General features: G+C 34.8%; 1 protein-coding gene and 1 pseudogene across 1 annotated transcript; one reads left to right on the top strand and one right to left on the bottom strand.

Annotated features, from left to right (window-relative positions):
- The first annotated feature begins 3,971 nt into the window (after window positions 1–3,971).
- On the top strand, window positions 3,972–5,858 carry LOC142538548 (alpha-1,3-arabinosyltransferase XAT2 pseudogene; annotated as a pseudogene).
- Window positions 5,859–10,789: 4,931 nt separating this feature from the next.
- LOC142538546 (uncharacterized) lies at window positions 10,790–15,392 on the bottom strand. The gene is made up of 8 exons (XM_075643862.1): window positions 14,108–15,392; window positions 13,657–14,015; window positions 13,096–13,299; window positions 12,625–12,810; window positions 12,171–12,519; window positions 11,560–11,687; window positions 11,001–11,394; window positions 10,790–10,824 (listed from the first exon to the last, which is right to left on the bottom strand). Exons 1-8 carry the CDS (start codon window positions 15,390–15,392, stop codon window positions 10,790–10,792), a joined length of 2,940 nt encoding a protein of 979 aa, XP_075499977.1.
- Between the last annotated feature and the right edge of the window lie 5,663 nt (window positions 15,393–21,055).

The raw sequence follows: 21,055 nt of genomic DNA, 5'->3' as shown, positions 1-21,055 counted from the left end.
ATGCACAACATAATTAATTAATGCAATTAAATTAATTAATTGAAATGCACAAAGAATTTAATAATTTGCGCATGTGGTTCGCGTGGACCTTACATAATATTAGTAGTGGTGACTGCTATGTAAAACATTCTTGAAGACTCTAGAATATATTAATTAATTCATTAATTAAGCAATTTAATAAAATTTATTTATTTTATATGCGTATATATGGATATATAGGTATATATATATTGTTTTATCAAAAGTTGATAATAATTATACATGATATTTTAAAGAATATAAAATACATACATGAGAAATTTAAAATAATGAAATTATTGTATACTGATTCAAATGAGATTTCTTATTTGATTAGAAATCATACTGCATTTGTATCTGTATATTTACCTAGGTTTTGGACTTGGATTCATATATGACTCATATTGATCAATTAGCTCTCAGTTATCGATCATCTTTTATTATTTATAATGCATGTGATATATTATAAATAATCAGTATGTGCGTTATTATTAATATAATAAGAAGAGTTGGATGAATCCGATAAACATATAAACAAACATGACAGAAGATTTTAAAATTAATGATGATACAAATTTTCAAAATTAAAATATCTTATTTTGGATAAAATTCAAAATTTAAATCAAGCATATTAAAAGAAAAATTTAAAAAGTTCAATATTTCTTTGTCTTCCATTGACGGTGGTTTGCTTGAAGAACGCTACCCGCGGTCAGTGTCTAGATCATATTATTAGGAAGACCTGGACGACGGAAATTTGTGACTTTCACTGACATACTTGATGTGAACTACGTGGAACTCTCATGACTTTGGCTCCTAATATTAGTAGATCTCATGGAGACCGCCAACTAAGGCTCAAAATCGATGGGTCGGGTTCGACACGCGAAGATAAATAAGATCATATTATTGGGCCATCATCAAACGCGAGGCAAAAATACATGCGCCTTTTCGAAATTATGATTGACTGATATTATTCGGGACCATAATTTAGAAATTGCGTCTTGCGTACTCACTAAGAAAATTGGACTTTCCGTTTTCATCAAAGAATGATAAAATTGTCAAAATAGTGGGAGACGATTCATAAAAACAAAAGTCCATATTTTATATCTTATAAAATATTTTAAAATTTTCGGCAATGATAATCTCTTTCATATTTAGTATATTTAAGATTTCATTATGTCATTCATTTATGTTATTCTTGATTAAAACAAGTTAACCGAAATCTAATTTTCAAGATTGCCTGAGAAAAAATGTTCTGAACTCGGAGAAAATGACATACACATTAATGTCACTCTTGTTGAATCGACGAACTATTCTAGATGGTGGGACCATAGTTTGCAAACTAAAGTGTAATATGTTCGATTCTATATCAAATGAACTGTTGAGATAGTTTGAGGAAAAAATGAATGTTGCTGGCATTTGAATGCACATGCAAGAGTCGTACAGTGCTGAAACTCGTACGTTGATGCACAATAATTTAAAGAAGCTCATGATTACATTCATGCAAGACGGGTCTCTGGTCCATGAGTATGATGTGCATATGATTGGGCTTATTGAGAAAGTGGTTAGCTTGTAATTGATGATTCACAACGAGTTACATGATGACATCATCTCGTTGTCATTCTGTCACGCCCCGAAACCGAGGCGTAAATGACATCTGACATTTTTTAACAATTTCATTGAAAATAATAAGTCTTGTAGCAAATATCTAAAAACCAGTCTAATTCATAAAAGAACATTGTCTTTACATATGCAAAATACAAATAATACGGAAGCTGTTCTTACAAAGAAAAGTGCAAAATGTGGAAACGAATTAAATATAATCATGAAATCAGGGACTTGGTCTTCATAACTTTAGATTTCTTCACCAGCCTGAAAATTGATGTTGTTCCATCTCTTGCACCTGTTTTTCATTATTATCTGTGGAGGGATGTAAGGAAGTAAGCGTTTTGAGAAACACCCAGCAAGTGGAGGCTGATCTAATACCATAATAACAAGTTATACATATTCATATCTTTAAAGTGATCATTTTTCATAGTAAAAGACGAAAACCGAACAGACAGGGTTCAGGACTTAGTAAGACTAGCAGATCATATCAAACAGAATAGAATCTTAACAGAACAATTTCTTATCAAATCAGAATCACATACGAAACACAGATCTTATAATAATGACCATGGGCTATAATTGATCTTGGCTCTCTCTAGGGCCTTCTCCAGTAAATGGGCTTCCTCTGGGCCTTCTCTTGCATCCGAGCTCTCTTTGAGCCCTTTTCTCATAGATAAGCTCCCTCTGATGTCTTTTTCCTCACAGGCTTTCCTGACGTGCCATCATTCGAATCATATCAAACAAACTTATCCCATTGGGATAAAACAGACGGATCGAATAGATCAAATCAAAACGAAACAGACGAAACGAATCAGATCAGAACAAAACTTAAGAAAAGATGCAAATGCGAAGCAAACACTTCAAGGCAAAACATACAGTATACGATCAAAATTTAACACATACATAAGCCTACTTACTGTGATTCAAAGGTGCGGTTTCGAACATTATCGATACTTGAACGTAACCTTGGCAGAACCTGGGCAGAGCTTGAACGTGAATTGGACAGCATTACGAGCAAGACTTGGACGTGATACACATGCAAAATAATGCCTTAAAATGTTGGCTAGACGCTATAGAAACTCGTCTGGAAGCGCACGATCTTGGCAGCTACTTGCTTGAAGAGGCCGAACTATGACGATTCAAATGAGGCTTGATTTCGATTTTATTGCTACTCAACTCCTTAGGGAACTTCTGGGCTTGAATATAATTGATTATTTGGACAAATTAACACCTTAAGACAATGCCTACTTGTAGCCCAAAATTTAAGAGCACAAAAGCAATCGGAATCTATTAATTAAATAATAATATTAGTAGTAGTGACTACTAAGTGAAAATTATAATGAAACATTCTAGAAGAGTCTAGAAGATTCAGGATACAATAATCGTTCATTTAATTCATTAATAATGTGATATTGAAGGGAATTTTCCCAATTCTTCGAATATTGTAAGAAATTAAATGCAAACTTCGATGGCTTTTTGCTGTATAAAAAAAAATATGAATGGGTATATTTCTCTTTGAAAAAAAAGAAAGTGAATAATAAAATTGGAAGCTTTTCATTTGCTGACAAACAAATATTGTTTAGAAGTCATTTTCATCTCAACCGATCTCTACCTTCAAATGATATACTCATCAAACTCGTATTTTTCTTACAGCTTATCATGATTTATAAATAACTATTTTAGTACTAAAAAAATATTTAAAATATTGTTACGAATCTCGGAAGTCAACCATAATTGCAATTTTTTTAAAATTGGTTGATGTAATAAATTCACAATTTTAATATCCCCCCACTACTTTGCCTCATCAGGCGACAAGTATATTAATATTTAAAGATTTTTTTACATTCTTCACCAATTGCCCTTGGCTTGATTTTGTAATATTCTTGATATTTTATATATACATACACTATTATTTTACATTAAAATTTAATATGTTTGTACGTGTTGTGTGCCAAAAATACATACCGAAAAACAACAATACATTATCTATGTCACTCACGATGTTCGATTTGGTGAAGTAGGTGAACGTTTAACCAATGATCATGAGTTCGATTTTTCCTACCAATATTTTTTCGGACAAATTTGTCACACATGTTTTGCACATTGTAGAATATTACTTGACATGCACAGTTTGCAAGCTATTGAGTTAATCTGAGAATTTACTCGGTACGCGTCGAAGTGTTACAAGGCTAGCTACGACCTGGCACCTACCCTTAACCCTTGTAACGATAAAAATAATCTAATTCATAATTAAACAGAACATTAAACCATATATAGCCATTACTGTTTATATATGCCCACAAATAATTAAATTCTACATTATATTATGCATTTCCCACTTGTAAAAAGTCCACAACAACAAATGAGTTCTGATATAGGATTTAAATAGTACTGCAAAGAATTAGTACTGATGCATAGCTCCTTTATTGTCTCAATGTTCATCTTCTTCTTCCTCTAGAATTCGAGTTGCATTGTCGCCACAACTCGAATAAAAACCAGGACTTTGGCTCATGATCTCCATCGCAATTGGATAAAGATGTATGATCCCATCATTGCAAAAGGTTTCACTCGATATGATCGCAAACGGCTCGGATGTTGTGCATTCGTCATGTTCACAATCAGCATTTGCTCAACTTTCAAGCCTCATTTGCTTCCCTATGGATCTAGTAAGTATATATGTATTTCGTTACTTTGTTGTTCGTGTATATTCAAATGCTGGTTCCGATTCAAATGTGCAATGTTTTCACAGTTGGTGATCATGGTGGCAACTTGCCATTTTCGTTGAATTCTATGCTCGAGACTTCCGAGCCAACAGGTAAATACATGCATTGCAGCTATGCCATACCAACATTTAGTGATCCACCTTAATGACCAAGATTTGATGCTGTAAATGTTTTTCGCCTCGAATTTTCAGAAGTTGAATCGAAAAGGCCGGAGGCCATTTGCAGAATCTTGGAGGCAGGTGCAGATTATTGCGAGATGGAAGGGGATATAAGGATTGAGGCCAATTCCTCCACCATATTTCTGGTGACTTCTGACGAAAAAATCATCGAAAATTCTACCATTTCATGGAGTATACGGCCTTATCCCAGAAAGGGAATTAATTATATCAAGAAATGGACTGTCAAAATTGTAGGAAATATCAATAACATTCAGAAGTGTACCCAAATTCATGAATCTCCTGCCATACTCTTCTCAACTGGCGGGTATGCAGGAAACCTTTTCCACGATTTTGCGGATTTGATACTTCCACTGTACACAACTTCCTTTGATTTTAAAAGGGATGTGCAGTTTCTTGCGAGTGATTATCAGCCTTGGTGGCTGTCGAAATACCGCGAAATACTCGAAAAGTTCACTAGACATGAGATTATGGCCATTGACAGACAGAAACAAGAAGTGCATTGCTACAAGAAAATGGTTGCTGGCCTGAACTTTCACAAAGAACTCATCATAGATCCATTATCAGTCGAATCAAATCAGTCTCCATCCGGTCTTTCAATGAGCAACTTCAGACGACTACTACGAGAAACGTATTCCTTGGAGAGAACACTGGCTTTGGCTAATCGTAACACAGCAAGTAAGGGAGATAGCATAACAGGGAGGCCACGTATCATGATCATAACAAGGAAAAAAACTCGGGTCTTGATGAACCATGATGAAGTCTCTCGAGCAGCAAGGGATCTAGGCTTTGAGGTTATACTAGCAGAGCCAGAAAAATCGACTAATCTATCAAGATTTGCACAAGTTGTGAATTCCTGCGATGTGCTGATGGGAATACATGGAGCTGGTTTAACCAATATGGTCTTCTTGCCTGAAAACGCCATCGTTATTCAAGTGGTTCCGTTCGGGGCTATGGGTTGGATTCCTAAAGTTACTTTTGGAGACCCTTGTGTTGATATGAAGTTACAGTACTTAGAATATAATATAAGAGTGAAAGAGAGTTCTTTGATTTTGAAATATTCAAGTGAAGATCCAGTTTTGAAAGATCCATCATCCATTCATAGAAAGGGATGGAGTGAAATGAGTTCCATTTACTTGCATAATCAGAATGTGACTATTGATATTGGCAGGTTCAAAAGTACATTAGTTGAGGCACTCAAGCTTTTATATATATATATATATATATATATATATATATATATATATATATATATATATCTAACATACATATAAATATATGACTTCTAATTGTGAATTTTCCAATATACCCTTATTCATTTAATGTAGCAAATTAAATCAATAATTTTTTTGATGGGTTCTTTTATAATTTATTGTCTATCTTAAATGCCTTTGGATATTAATGCATGTTAAATTTACCCATAATTTTTCCTTGTTGTTAACTAAAATTAGTGTATTTCTTCATGGTTGCTAATGAATATTTAATATTTATATCTTATCTTTTCTTTTATTTTATAAATTGATTTAAGTAATAATTAAATAAATAAATACTCAATAATTTAGTGATTTCATTTATGATTCATTATGTATTATGATAATAGTTTAGATAATAATGTTTTTAAAATTAAAGTTCATATTATTATATATTTTGTTATCAATTTTCAATTGCGTTCTAAACATAATACAAAGTATGGTTATATTAGCGTTATTCTATTACGAAATCATCGTATATAATATATTGATTTGTTATCTTGTTTGTTCAACCTATTAACTAATTTCTAATTGTATATGATGAAATTACATATATAAAAAACAATTTTTTCTCTTTTCTGCATATAATTAATTTATCATTATATATGATGAATTTATATATATATAAACTATTTTTCACATTTCAAAATAACAAAATTGTTATTTAACATTACTCACTTACTAAATCAACTAAGTTATGTTTACCAATTCATTGTGCATTATTACTATGCTTGCAACTTAATGAAGCATATGTGATGACATAGAGTGGTCACCCTAACAATTAATATTTGTGTTTAAATTATTATTAGTAATTAAAACTACTTTGTGTTCGATGAAATTATTTGATTGGTAAAAATAAATTTGATTTAGAAAAATGATTTCTAAAATGTAAAATAACAAATATATCATATTTGTTAGGTGCAATAATTGTTTATGTAAGGTATAACAATCCAAATGTGACGTTTGAGTTATTTTACGATTTTAAAAGATTTTAGTTAATGTTACATCATTATCCCGGTTGTAACTTTCGGTAAATCGGCAAATGCGTGATCTTACAATTGATATATGTAAGAGTCAAAGTCATGAGATCGATTCTCATAGATTGCAATTAGTGTAATTATTGATATTGTTGGAGTGCAATAATTGTCCTTGTTGGAGGCATCGATCGAATCATGACGATTGAGCTACTATACCGTTTAAAATATTTGAGTTGATGTGTAATATCTATTCTATAAAAGGAAAAAATTAAACAAAATTCGTAATGAGTTAAAAGTTAGCAAAAACACAATTGATATTTAATTTAATAACAAGTTTAGGGATTTTATTTTAACATCATTATGATAATTTAGTTAATTAAGAGAATTTTATTTGACAATCACTATATGCACTCCATTTAAATACATTGTGATTTTGGTTTTAGTAAAATTTACTATTCTCATTTTATTTATATTGTTTTTCATTGTGAATGATATTTGGATGAAAAATATCTTTGTTAATTTGAGAGAACTGTCATTATGTTATAATCATGCAAATTGAAAAATGTTATATAAATAAGTGAATATATTTTATTTATCGTCATGATGTATTTTTATTTATTGTGTTTTGATATATTTAGATTAATAAAGACTCGTAAACAAGATGTTATTCAAACGGTTTTAAAAATTATCTAAATCTCGTTATTATATTTTTCATTATTAATCACCCACGTGCATCGCACGTGATCATTCCTAGTATATATATATATATATATATATGTTGATAATCTTGTGAAAATGTAAAACATTTTTTATTGACTACAAATATTGAGGAGTTTGTTATATGTTTTTGCTCAAATGGCCATAATAACGTACTTTCGATGATATATATATGATTTTTGTGGACACCTTATACCTAAAATATTCTTAGAATATCCTATAATTACAAAATCCAAGGGACAGTGAAACACCCCGCTCTCATGACAATAACATTTAAAAGAAATGACATACGCGGAAGTTTTAACATTGAAAAGGGAAAGAACAATATACCATATGTATCATAAACATTTTCCAAAACTACTATACCTAACCATTAACAAAATATCATCCAAAATAAGTCCAAAAGCCAACACAAATTTTTCCCATCATTCATTTGCAAAATACAAAATTATTAACACTTCCAATGTTCAACTCCCCAAAATAAAAGTTTCATGACAAAAGTTCAAAAGTTTCTCTTTCCATGAGCCATATGACTTCTTCCGCCTCGGACAATCCATTTCATTCCTCTTTATCACATACATCACATGACATTAACTGGAATGAGATAAAACTCAGTAAGCAGAAAGCTATACATAACAAGTACATATACATTGGCTTAGATTGAAACATGACTATATCAATGGCAATTAAACAATGAATCAATGGCAATGAACAATGAATGATACCATCTTCAAAGAACAATAGGTAGCAAATTAACATAGATGGTATTTCATGACATGAATTAAAGAAAAAGAAATGATAGTTCTGTGACCTGTGACCTGTGGATAGTATCTCTTTGATATATAAATATATTAAAACTGTGAGAGATACTCATAATCATGTGATTAGCCAATGACATGCATGAATTACTATCAATCATTGGCTTTAAATCATAGAGACTTCATTGGGGCAATTGAACAAACACTTGGTAGGCACAATGAATTACTAGCTTCTTTATCAATGAATTCAATGGAAACTCTTGATCAATGAATACATAACAACAAATATATCAAGAACATAGCAATGAAAGGAGCTAGGTATCAATAAACATGGCTTTTATACATATATATCATGTGAGCACAAAGGAAAGCTTCTGCTTACAACCCACAAGCAAATGATGGTTATGATGATCTTGAATGCTTCCTACAACAATAAACACAATAATAACCAACAATCATCAACATTAATCCAAGAAATCAACAATTCAACTTAACCATTCATCACTTCAAACCCTTCCAATTCTAAGAATATAGAAGTGTGAGAACCGAAAATCTTGCAATAATGTAATTAAAATTTGGAAGGAAATTTTATTAGCATAATATTCTTTTTATTGTATTAGAATAAGATGGCCATGTTGAAATCTTTATTGCCAAGCAAATTTCGAATTTTGGGATAGGAAATATTACAAATTAGTATATTATACAAGATGCAAGGAAACAAGATAAAGAAAATCTCGGATATTCATATAAATCAAGGATTTATATCTCACGAATTAGGAAGAGAAATCATCAGCAATGGCAAGGATATTTGGAGTCAATATTAGGAGATTCGACATGAATTTTTGGTATGATTTTAGTGCCAAATTTAGCTCCACCCTTCTCCCCTATAAATAGTGCATCAACCCCACTCATTCAACACACATAATTTCGAAATTCTAGAGCTGAAAAACTCGAAAATTCAGCAACTCTCCCTAGCCAAAATACTGCACAAAAATCGTCAAAGAAATCGAGCCGGAGCACTACCCGGACGAGGAGCGCGAAGTGATCCAAACCAAGCCGTTCACTCCACGTTTTTTTAAGTACATCCAAACACTGTAAGTGGGCGGTTTTAAATTTTGTTTTATGCACATGAAAATTTCGGTTTTGTGGTTTAAAAATACGGTCGAGTACCGTCGTTTTGTCTATACGTTTTTACGAAAGTTATTACGTTTATGTTTGACACTGTGAGGATTCCCTGAAAATGGGTGGAATTCCAACATATGGCCCTTAACAGTGGGATATAACTGTTTTATGGCCTCGCCCCCTTAGAGGATTAAAACTTAGGGACTGACGTCAGTAAACCGTTAAAGGTGAAAAATCGCAGCGTTATTATGTTATGAAATTTACGTTACGTTTATGAAAAGCATGATGTACGTTTATGATATGTTTTGAAAATGTTATTAAATTGGTTATGTTGTGTTTAAAGTCTCCCATTTACTGAGTATTCCCAAAATACTCACCCCCACCCCCCCCTTACAACCCTTCCCAGATAAGTCCGAAGAAAAGGTTGAGGAAGAGGAGTCCGAGCAGTTTTGGGGATGGTGAACGCTCAAGGAAATCGATTATGTTTAAGTTATTATTTACGTTTCCGCATTAAAACTCTGTCGTCTTATTTAATTCAGTATTGTAAAGACAATTGTTATTTCATTGAGATTATGATATATAAACTGGTTTCGGTTTATACTGTGCTACGAAAGGCTTGTTGTTTTCAATTGTGTGATTGCTAAACGACGCCGGTGTCAATCCCGAGTTTCGGGGCGTGACATTTAAGTGGTATCAGAGCCGCCAGGTTCATAATCCGAGTGGGAAAAAAAAATCGATTTTCAAAAAAAAATAATAATAAAAAAAAATAAAATTCGGGAATTTCGGCCAAACAGGCCCTTAGCGCGATCCGCCGCATTTTTCGCCGATTCCGGCCGCTTCCGGTAGTATTTCTTTGATCGGAGACAAGATCTAGGACCGCCTCGACGAGACGAACAAAAGCCCTCAAACAATTTCAGATTTCGTGCTCGGGTGCAACCGGAATTTCGGATCTACGGATTTGACGTACGAACCCTAACGCCAAATCTTATTTCGTCCAATTACCCTATCAATCCTACTCCGATTTTCAATTCCTTTTACCCAAACATTATACTATCCATGGGTTATGTTTCCCAACAATCAATTTTGAGATCGGATCAACTAATCGAAAACGCCCAATTTCAAGTGAGTTAACCGAGTTTGAGCGAGTTCCGGCCAATTAGGTAGTTTTCCGACCGATTCTGGCCGTGCCACCACCGGTTCAGTGATGCTGACCTCTTCGCCGACACACGACACACTTCGGGCCACTTTTGGCTCGTCTTCCCTAATGATTTAAACAAAACTCAAAACATGAAAGTTATAGTCTTATATCTTATCTTTCTAATGGAAGTGGCCTCATATCAATTGGATCAATATACAAAATATTATGCTAAAAACCACAACTACTGCCATATTTTTCATACCGTTTCTGCACTTCCATTTCCTATTTGGCTTATGATCAACTTTTTATTCTACCCATTCACTTCCATAATCATCACCAACTATGAACATGATACAAAAATAATAACCATAAACAATAACCATATAATAATCATTCAAATAAATATATTTCCTAAACACCCAACCAAAAATAATATTATAAAAAATAAAATGCTAAAAGGTTGGGATATGACAATCTCCCCTCCTTATAAAAATTTCGTCTTCGAAATTTGCTTACCGTCGAATAAACTAGGATAACGATGCTTCATCTCCTCTTCTGGTTCCCATGTTGCCTCTTCAATAACATGATTCCTCCAAAGAACTTGGACAAGGCCAATTTCTTTATTCATCAACACTTTAACTTTGCTATCAAGAATTTGAACCGGCATTTCCTCGTAGCTTAGGTTAGGCAAAAGATCCAATGACTCGTACCGAAGGACATGAGATTGATTAGCAATATACTTACGAAGCATAGAAACATGAAACACGTTGTGAACTCGATCCAAGTTCGGTGGTAACGCAAGACGATAGGCTCGATCTCCATTCTTATCAAGAATTTCAAATGGCCCAATATATCGAGGACTTAACTTACCTTTCTTGCCAAATCGCGTAATTCCCTTGAGAGGAGCTATCTTAATAAATACATGATCACCAACCTCGAATGCTAAAGGTCGTCATCGAACATCGGCATAACTCTTCTTTCGAGACTGAGCGGTCCTCATTCTTTCTTGGATCATTGCCACGACATCTGCTGTTTGTTAAACCAACTCCGGGCCCAACATCTTCCTTTCACCTACTTCTTCCCAGTACAATGGAGATCGGCACTTTCTTCCATATAAAGCTTCGTAGGGTGCCATGCCGATTGAAGATTGATAGCTGTTGTTATACGTAAATTCGACAAGAGGCAATTTGGAATCCCAACTTCCTGCGAAATCAATCGTGCAAGCCCTTAACATATCTTCAAGAATTTGAATCACCCTCTCTGACTGTCCGTCACTCTGAGGATGATATGCTGTGCTAAAGGCCAACTTGTTGCCCAAGGCTTTGTGTAAACTCTTCCAGAATTCAGAAGTAAACATCGGGTCACGATCAGATACAATTGACACAGGGATTCCATGAAGTCGTACAATCTCAGCTACATAGACTTCAGCATATTGGTTCATTGTAAATGTTGTCTTGACCGGAAGAAAATGAGCCGACTTAGTTAACCTATCAACAATTACCCAGATGGAATTGTAACCCTTTGATGTTCTTGGAAGTCCCGTTACGAAGTCCATGGTGATGTGTTCCCACTTCCATTGAGGTATTGGAAGAGATAACAAAGTCCCAGCAGGTCTTTGATGCTCAATCTTAACCTGCTGACAGGTTAGACATTCAGAAATAAATAACATGATATCTTTCTTCATACCTGGCCACCAATAAAGGCGTCGAAGATCTTGATACATTTTGGTACTACTAGGATGAACTGAATATGGCGCTGTATGTGCTTCAATAAGAATATCTTTCCGAATGTCATCACCTATAGGAACACATATTCTACCTCGAAAGGTCAATAAACCATCACGATTCAGACCAAATTCAGAAACTCCTGTTAAATCATTTTTATTCTTCAAATCTAATAACTGATTATCCAATTGTTTCTCCTTTAAAATTCGATCAATCAGAGTAGAGCGAAGAACTAGTGCAGATAACTGATCTACTGTACCTGGAGATACCAGAGTTATTTCGTTCCTTTGCAAATCGAGTAACAAAGGTTTCTGAATCATGGAACCCAATAAATAACTGGATTTACGGCTTAGAGCATCCGCAACAACATTAGCTTTTCCAGGATGATAGCTAATGGTGCAATCCTAGTCTTTTACCAGCTCCAACCACCTCCGTTGCTGCATATTCAATTCTTTCTGCGAAAATAGATAACTCAAACTTTTGTGATCTGTAAATATTTCACATTTCTCATCATAAAGGTAGTGCCGCCAAATCTTTAAAGCAAAAACCACAGCCGCCAACTCCAAATCATGAGTGAGATAGTTCTTCTCGTATTCCTTCAACTGACGAGAAGCATAAGCTATCACTTTCCCACGCTGCATCAATACAGCACCTAACCCCTGCTTTGAAGCATCTGTATACACAACAAAATCCTCAGTACCACAAGGAAGTACTAATACAGGGGCAGAGGTTAACTTATCTTTCAAAGTTTGAAATGTTTGTTGGCATTCTATGGTTCATTCAAATTTTATGGCCTTTCGTGTCAAGCTTGTCAATGGCAATGCTATTTTCGAGAAGTCTGCTATGAATCGTCTGTAATACCCTGCCAAACCAAGAAAACTTCGTACCTCTAAAACTGTCTTTGGAATGGACCATTGCTTAATAGCTTCAATCTTGGACGGGTTGACTGTTATTCCTTCTTTTGACACAATATGGCCTAAAAACGCCACTTGCTCTAACCAGAACTCACATTTCTTTAACTTGGCATAAAATTGCTTATCCCTCAATAGCTGCAACACCATCCTCAAATGCTCACGATGAAGTTCTCGTGTCTTTGAGTAGATCAAGATGTCATCAATGAAAACAATGACAAAAGTATCCAAATACGGCTTAAAGACACGATTCATCAAATCCATGAAAACTGAAGGAGCATTGGTTAGTCCAAACGACATCACCAAAAATTCATAATGGTCATACCTCGTTCTAAACGCAGTCTTTGGTATGTCCTCTTTTTTCACCTTCAGTTGATGGTAACCGGACCGAAGGTCAATCTTCGAAAATATTGCTGCTCCTTGCAATTGATCAAAGAGATCATCAATACGTGGCAAAGGATATTTGTTCTTCACTGTTACCTTGTTGAGTTCTCGGTAGTCAATACATAATCGCAATGATCCATCTTTCTTCTTTACGAACAAAACTGGAGCTCCCCACGGTGAGGAAGTAGGTCGGATAAAACCTTTATCTAATAGCTCCTGCAATTGAGTCTTCAATTCTTTCATTTCAATAGGAGTCATTCTGTATGGAGCTTTGGAAATTGGAGATGTACCTGGAATTAAATCAATAACAAACTCCACCTCTCGATCAGGTGGTAATCCAGGCACATCATCAGCAAATACGTCAGGATAATCCTGAACCACATCAATATCCTGTAATTGCAAATTACTTTCCTTTTGCACATAAACCACTGAAGCTAGAAAACCCATACAACCTTTGTGCAACAACTTATTAGCTTGAAGGCAAGAAATAATAGAAATACCCATCGAAAAGCCTAGACCAACAAACACATCACTATCATGGTCATCAGCTAAAAACTTCACTGTTTTGCCCACACAATCGATCACCTTACGATAAGCAAATAACCAATCCATGCCCAAATAACATCAAATGCAACGATTGGAATAACAATAAGATCAGCAAACAGTAATCTATTACCCACTTGTACGGGACATGCCTTGATAATATTAGTGGCACAAATTTCATCTCCAGAGGGCAACACAATATTGAAGTGTAATGGCATAACAGTAGGTTCAACAGATATAGAATGCATAAACACTTCAGACATAAAAAAATGGGTTGCACCAGTGTCAATCAATGTAATTGCTTCTTTTCCGTAGATTAAAATATTACCTGATATTACAGAAGAATCAGGATTAACACTTTCCTTCGTCATAGCAAAAATAGGACATTTCAGTTCCGTGTGCCCCATCTCTTTGCATCTAAAACATCGTCCACTACCCACCAAACACTCACCCTTGTGTGGCTTTCCACATTTGGGACACAACGGTCTCTCAGTAACAGAAGAAGGCACAGTAGGTTTATTACGCTGCTCCATTTTACCTTTACCTTTGTTGCCACCTCGTACATCTGCACTTGCACCTTGGCCTCTTGCTTGGAAAGCTTTCCTTCTTAGCTGCCTCTCTTTCTCGATCTCTTGCTCATCGTGCTCGGCTAGCAAGGCCCTCTCAACAATATCCTGGTATGTGACCACCTTGGATATATGCACATCTCTTCGAATCTTTGGCTTCAATCCACGAAGGAAGTGTTCACCTTTATCCTTATCGTTCTCAGCAATAAAAGGAACAAAAACACATCCTTCCTCAAACTTCAACATATATTCAGTAACAGACAAAGCATCCTGCCTCAATTCTATAAATTCCTTCACCTTCTTGGCTTTTACTTCGCTCGAGAAATATTTGGCGTAGAATAAATCTTTAAACTCGTTCCACTTTAATTCTTGAAAATTAACTGTCACCTTGGTGGCTTCCCACCAGATACGAGCAGCTTTGACCAACATAAACACAGCACAACTTACCTTCTCTTGGTCAGTGAACTTCAAATAATCAAATATGGCTTCCAACGATTTGATCCATTCAAGAGCCAATAAGGGATCAGGGCCTCCAATAAAATAAGGAGGGTTCATACGTCTGAAACGATCATAAGCAACCTCAACAGAACTTTCCGTTCTGCCCTGACCTTTTCCTTGGCCACGACCCTGGGTCGTAGTTTGCATGCTCAATAACTGTTGAATTTGTTCGCCATGGACCTTTGCTTGCTCCTTCAATAACTTACTGAATTCATCTAACACCTTTGCAGTCTTATCAAGGGTCCTATCATCTCCTTCAATATTCTTTCTCTTGGGAGGCATATCCTACACAAATGCTCACTTTAACATAGATAGGAAGAAATGATACATCAATGGCAATGAAATAGAATCAACTCTCAATGTTAAAATCAATAGATGCAGGATCGAAAACATTCCGGATTGTCCTAGGTAGAAAAAGTCATATATGGTCCGAAGAACTTTCGCTCTGATACCAATTGAAACACCCCACTCCCATGACAATAACATTTAAAAGAAATGACATACGCGGAAGCCTTAACATTGAAAAGGGAAAGAACAATATACCATATGTATCATAAACATTTTCCAAAACTACTATACCTAACCATTAACAAAATATCATCCAAAATAAGTTCAAAAGCCAACACAAATTTTTCTCATAATTCATTTGCAAAATACAAAATTATTAACACTTCCAATGTTCAACTCCCCAAAATAAAAGTTTCATGACAAAAGTTCAAAAGTTTCCCTATCCATGAGCCATATGACTTCTTTCGCCTCGGACAATCCATTTCATTCCTTTTTATCACCTGCATCACATGACATTAACTGGAATGAGATAAAACTCAGTAAGCAGAAAGCTATACATAACAAGTACATATACATTGGCTTAGATTGAAACATGGCTATATCAATGGCAATTAAACAATGAATCAATGGCAATGAACAATGAATGATACCATCTTCAAGGAACAATAGGTAGCAAATTAATATAGATGGTATTTCTTGGCATGAATTAAAGAAAAGGAAATGATAGTTCTGTGATCTGTGACCTGTGACATGTGGATAGTATCTCTTTGATATATAAATATATCAAAAATGTGAGAGATACTCATAATCATGTGATTGGCCAATGACATGCATGAATTACTATCAATCATTGGCTTTAAATCATAGAGACTTCATTGGGGCAATTGAACAAACACTTGATAGGCACAATGAATTACTAGCTCCTTTATCAATGAATTCAATGGAAACTCTTGATCAATGAATACATAACAACAAATATATCAAGAACATAGCAATGAAAGGAGCTAGGATGACGGGCACATATGCGCGGCCTTTTCTGTCCACCGGGCGCATATGCGTGAGTTCTGGCGCATATACACGCCACATTCTGCCGAAAAACTCATTTTTAGCTTCCGAATTTGCAAAAGTGGTAAACATGAAAGTTGTAGCCCTATGTCTTTTCTTGAATCTCCCACTGGTTTCAGGTCATTTGGAGGTCTATGTAAAATGTTATGTCCATTCTACCAAAATGTGTCAATGCAGGAACAACGAAACACACGACACACTTCGGGCCACTTTTGGCTCGTCTTCCCTAATGATTTGAACAAAACTCAAAACATGAAAGTTATAGCCTTGTATCTTATCTTTCTAATGGAAGTGGCCTCATATCAATTGGATCAATATACAAAACATTATGCTAAAAACCACAACTACTGCCACATTTTTCATACCGTTTCTGCACTTCCATTTCCTATTTGGCTTAAGATCAACTTTTTATTCTACCCATTCACTTCCATAATCATCACCAACTATGAACATGATACAAAAACAATAACCATAAATAATGATCATATAATAATCATTCCAATAAATATATTTCCTAAACACCCAACCAAAAATAATATTATAAACAATAAAATGCTAAAAGGTTGGGATATAACAGACAGTCTCCGGTAGACAGTTTTTATGGGGCGTAGGCCTCCCAAAAGGTAACGGAGGCGTGAAAAGTGGTTAAGACAAATGGCATTTCTGGAATAAAATGGTTATATTTGAAATATTGATTGTTACTCCAAGGGAGAAAGGTGTTTAATTTACCACATTTAATATCACTTATTCATTCATTACTCTGCTTGATACAACGAATTTAGTTACAAAAAAAAAAAAGGAACCAAACAAGAGTTTAACCCCAAAACCATCCATTTTAGCATGTATAGGTGATGACATTCGGAACCAAACTGTGTTTGTAGCAAATGAGAGCTACAAAGAACTAAAAATTTGTTATAAAGGTTCGCCAATATAGCATGTATGTTCCATTTTCGAAGTTATAACTTCCTTGACAAGAGTAGATTTACTATAACTGGTCGGTCTTGAGGTCTCCTAGTATAGCGACACACGTCCACACCAACTTTACTTTGGAGTGACTTGCAAAAGTTTCTTACTTGCATAGTTATTTGAACACCATACCACACAATTTGAGAAAATACACCTCCTATTGTATGTAAATCCAGAACCATTTTAAGAATGAAATAGATCGCTTATAAGAATAAGTCTCAAAACTCTCAAAGACTTAAAAATACAAGTATATGAACTTACAAGTGCAAAATACAAGAATTTGTGATCTTATGACTCAACTTATGCTGATTGTAGCCTCCCATAGGCGGTATCACAGCCTCCAAAATGCCACAAAAAATTCAAACTAGTTGTCTTCTTCTTCATTTGGTCTACAATAGCTATATTCGATGTCAGGGACATCCATGGAATGGTCGGTTCAGATGAGATAATTTTGAAAAAATTGAACTGGACTTTAGAGATACTAGCTCGAGTTGGACCATCGAAGTCGCTTGAACCTACTATTCGTCCCTCGAGCCCGGTCTATATGAACGCTAGGACCATAAGATGGATGGCTCCTGTGAAGACCCAAAATTTTACTATACAAAGAGACAAAGTATTAATTTGATTTTAGTTTTTGCATTGAAGATGAAGTATGTCATAGAGAAGAATAAATTACATGCAACCTTTGGTATGGAGGAGAGATACCTAAAGTCACATTGGTGATTAATGTCATCAACCATGCAACCTTTGGTATGGAGGGGAAGGTCTAAAGTCACATTGGTGATTAATATCATAAATCATGTGTAACGTACCGTACTTTTAAACTATTTAAATTTGCAGAAAAATAAAAATTTTCTTAAATATAAAATAAACTTTCAAATTTGCATTAAAATAACTTGCTCGTCTAAAAATATTTGCAATAAAAACAACTAAAACCAAGTTTGCCAAAACTAATAATAGTTTAAACATCATAAACCACTTCATGAAATCAGAATATTAAAAATTGTCATGCATTAAATCTTAAAACATGGGCGGTCCTCGGGTTTAGCCTCGTGCGCAGTCCAAGCCGGCTCATTGGTCCCCACCCCTCGTCTCCTCAAAGTCATCCTTACCTGCATCGATCAAGTCTAGTGAGTCTAAAGACTCAACATGTATAATCTGGATATAACAATTACTACATAATAAAATCACATGCATCTTTAAAGTAGGGCTTACATACTTGAAACTTGAACGTAGTATCATAAACATACTTGAAACTTGAACGTAATAGCATAAACGTAGACGTGAAATCATCATAAGACTTTTCATAAACATACTTGCATCACACATACTTGAGCATACATAACATCATTTTGCGTAGAGATATGTTTCAAAGCAAGTCACCTATACATAAATGCGCTTGATCAGAGTAAACCACAGTACTGGGCTGACAGGGAAAATCCACTGCCGCATACATAAGATCCCCGGTCATGCTTTACCGGGTGGATTGGTCTCTGGTCATGCTTTACCACTTTCCAATCCTAATCTAAACTCGGTCATGCTTTTCCGGGGTGGAGAGCTCCTCGGCCACATTCACCGACTTCCAAATTCGTTCATAATTTGGTCACAAGACATTTAGCATACCTCAAAAACTTAAAAGTATTTTTCTTTGCACATCGAACATACTTACTTGGCGTTGAGGGATTCGTTGGATCTCGCTTGGGGCCACTGTTGCACGTACTAACATGAGTTCAAACACTTATCTTTCATAACTTAGATGTATTAGTCATGCTCACACCCAAAATGACAAATTTCCTTAAGACGTTCTAAATCTCTCGGGACTTGATCTCGTTTAATTATTGTACTAAATCATTACATCAAACCCCAAAGCAATCCCTAAAAAAAAAAAAATTAAAAGAGGTACACGGACCCCGTGTAAGGGTCCGGGTAGGGGTCCGGGTAGGTGCTGGAAATTCGTATTTTGAAGAAAAAAGGGCACGAACTCCGTGTCCGGGTCCGGGAAGGGGTCTAGGTAGCCTCTGAACTTGCAAACTCGCGAAAATTCACTAACTTATTGATTCATTCTTCCAATCCAAGCCTAGGAACCATGGACCAATACCTCGATACTCATCCTAGGATGCTATTACATTGATTCAAATCCGTACAAACACCCCAAACATCCTTAAGCATCGACAAGCAACTTCAATACAACAATAACCCGTAATTCGACATCATTTCGCTTCCTACGATTACTATTATATCCCAAGCCATCTCCGGACCAAATGAACCACCAAATAACACCTAAATACATCCCATAACATATCTAAATGCAGTAGCACAAGCACGGCGGTGCCCAACGAAGCATGAAACTCAAAAACTTCAAGAACACATCAAGAACGCATTTTTAAAAAAATGTAATTTGAGCAGTCCCACGAAAACAATCATAACTCGCTCATTTCTTATCCAAATATTTTGAATTTACTTTCAAATCGAAGGTATCGAATATTTCTACGTTTTATATGTTGAAAGCTTTTCCGTAAAATCGACCAAAAAATCACAGTATTTAAAATGACAACAAATTTTGACTTTTCATATCTAAAATCTTTTCAAAACCGATCCAACAAATTTTTGCTCAAACTTTTTACAACATACATGGATTTTTACGCATAATAAACATAAGAACATATAATATAACAATATTGATGCAGAAATAAAAGATTATACATGCCTTTTGATATTTAACGTTACCGAAACGACGATACCGAAGCGGGGATGATGCGAGGGTTGATCCGGGACGAACGTGGCACGATTTTCTTTGAAGAAAAGAGACGAAAACTTGCTGGAAAGTACAGAAGAGAGGGGCGGCTGCTGAGAGAACTCAAGGAACCCTAGGGTTTCTTGTTGAAAAAAAAGATGTAGTGAAATGAAATGTGTGTGTGTGTGTAAAAACATGTATGTGTGTGTGTGTCTCGGTGTGTGTGTGTGCGTGTGAGTTTTTTTAATAATTAAGGGATAAATTGTGCTTAATTAATAATTAGCAAACAATTAAAAATGCTAACCCATTTTTAACTTAATAAAATTCCTTAATTTAAAAATGAAATGCACACTTGCTAAACTTTAAAACTTTTAAAATCCTAAAATCACTAATTAAATAAATTAGGCTTTAAAATGCTAAAAACTTAATAAATCATTTAAAATACCTCATTCTTAACTTAAAATAAAATAGCACATTTTAAAATTGCCAAAATCGTCGTGGCCTCTTTTCCTTGATCCTGCATCGAATAATCGCCTGAAACATGAAACTCGAGAAACATTTTAACGTGCATCACATAAACATAAATAATTTAAAATAATATAATTTCATAAATCATGCATCACTAAATTCATTTCAAACTTAATTAGATAATTTAACAATTAAATAAATGCATGTGTTTTACGTGTACTGATTTTGGGTTCTACACCATGCAAGGATGAAGACCTAAAGTCACGTTGGTGCCTATAAATAGTGCAAAGAAATGAGTGAAATCACACCAAAACAACATCAAGAGTTATCTCCAAAAGTTGTAATTTTCGAGTACCAAAAATTCTACTCAATTTCAGAAAGTATTTTTCATTGTTTTACACGTCCAAATCCGATATGCACCGTT

The sequence above is a fragment of the Primulina tabacum genome, chromosome 3 (genome assembly GCF_025594145.1).
Source record: "Primulina tabacum isolate GXHZ01 chromosome 3, ASM2559414v2, whole genome shotgun sequence".
Taxonomy (NCBI): Eukaryota; Viridiplantae; Streptophyta; class Magnoliopsida; order Lamiales; family Gesneriaceae; genus Primulina; species Primulina tabacum.
The sequence above is the reverse complement of the archived record's forward strand: the minus strand, read 5'-3'. Positions and strand labels throughout refer to the sequence as shown.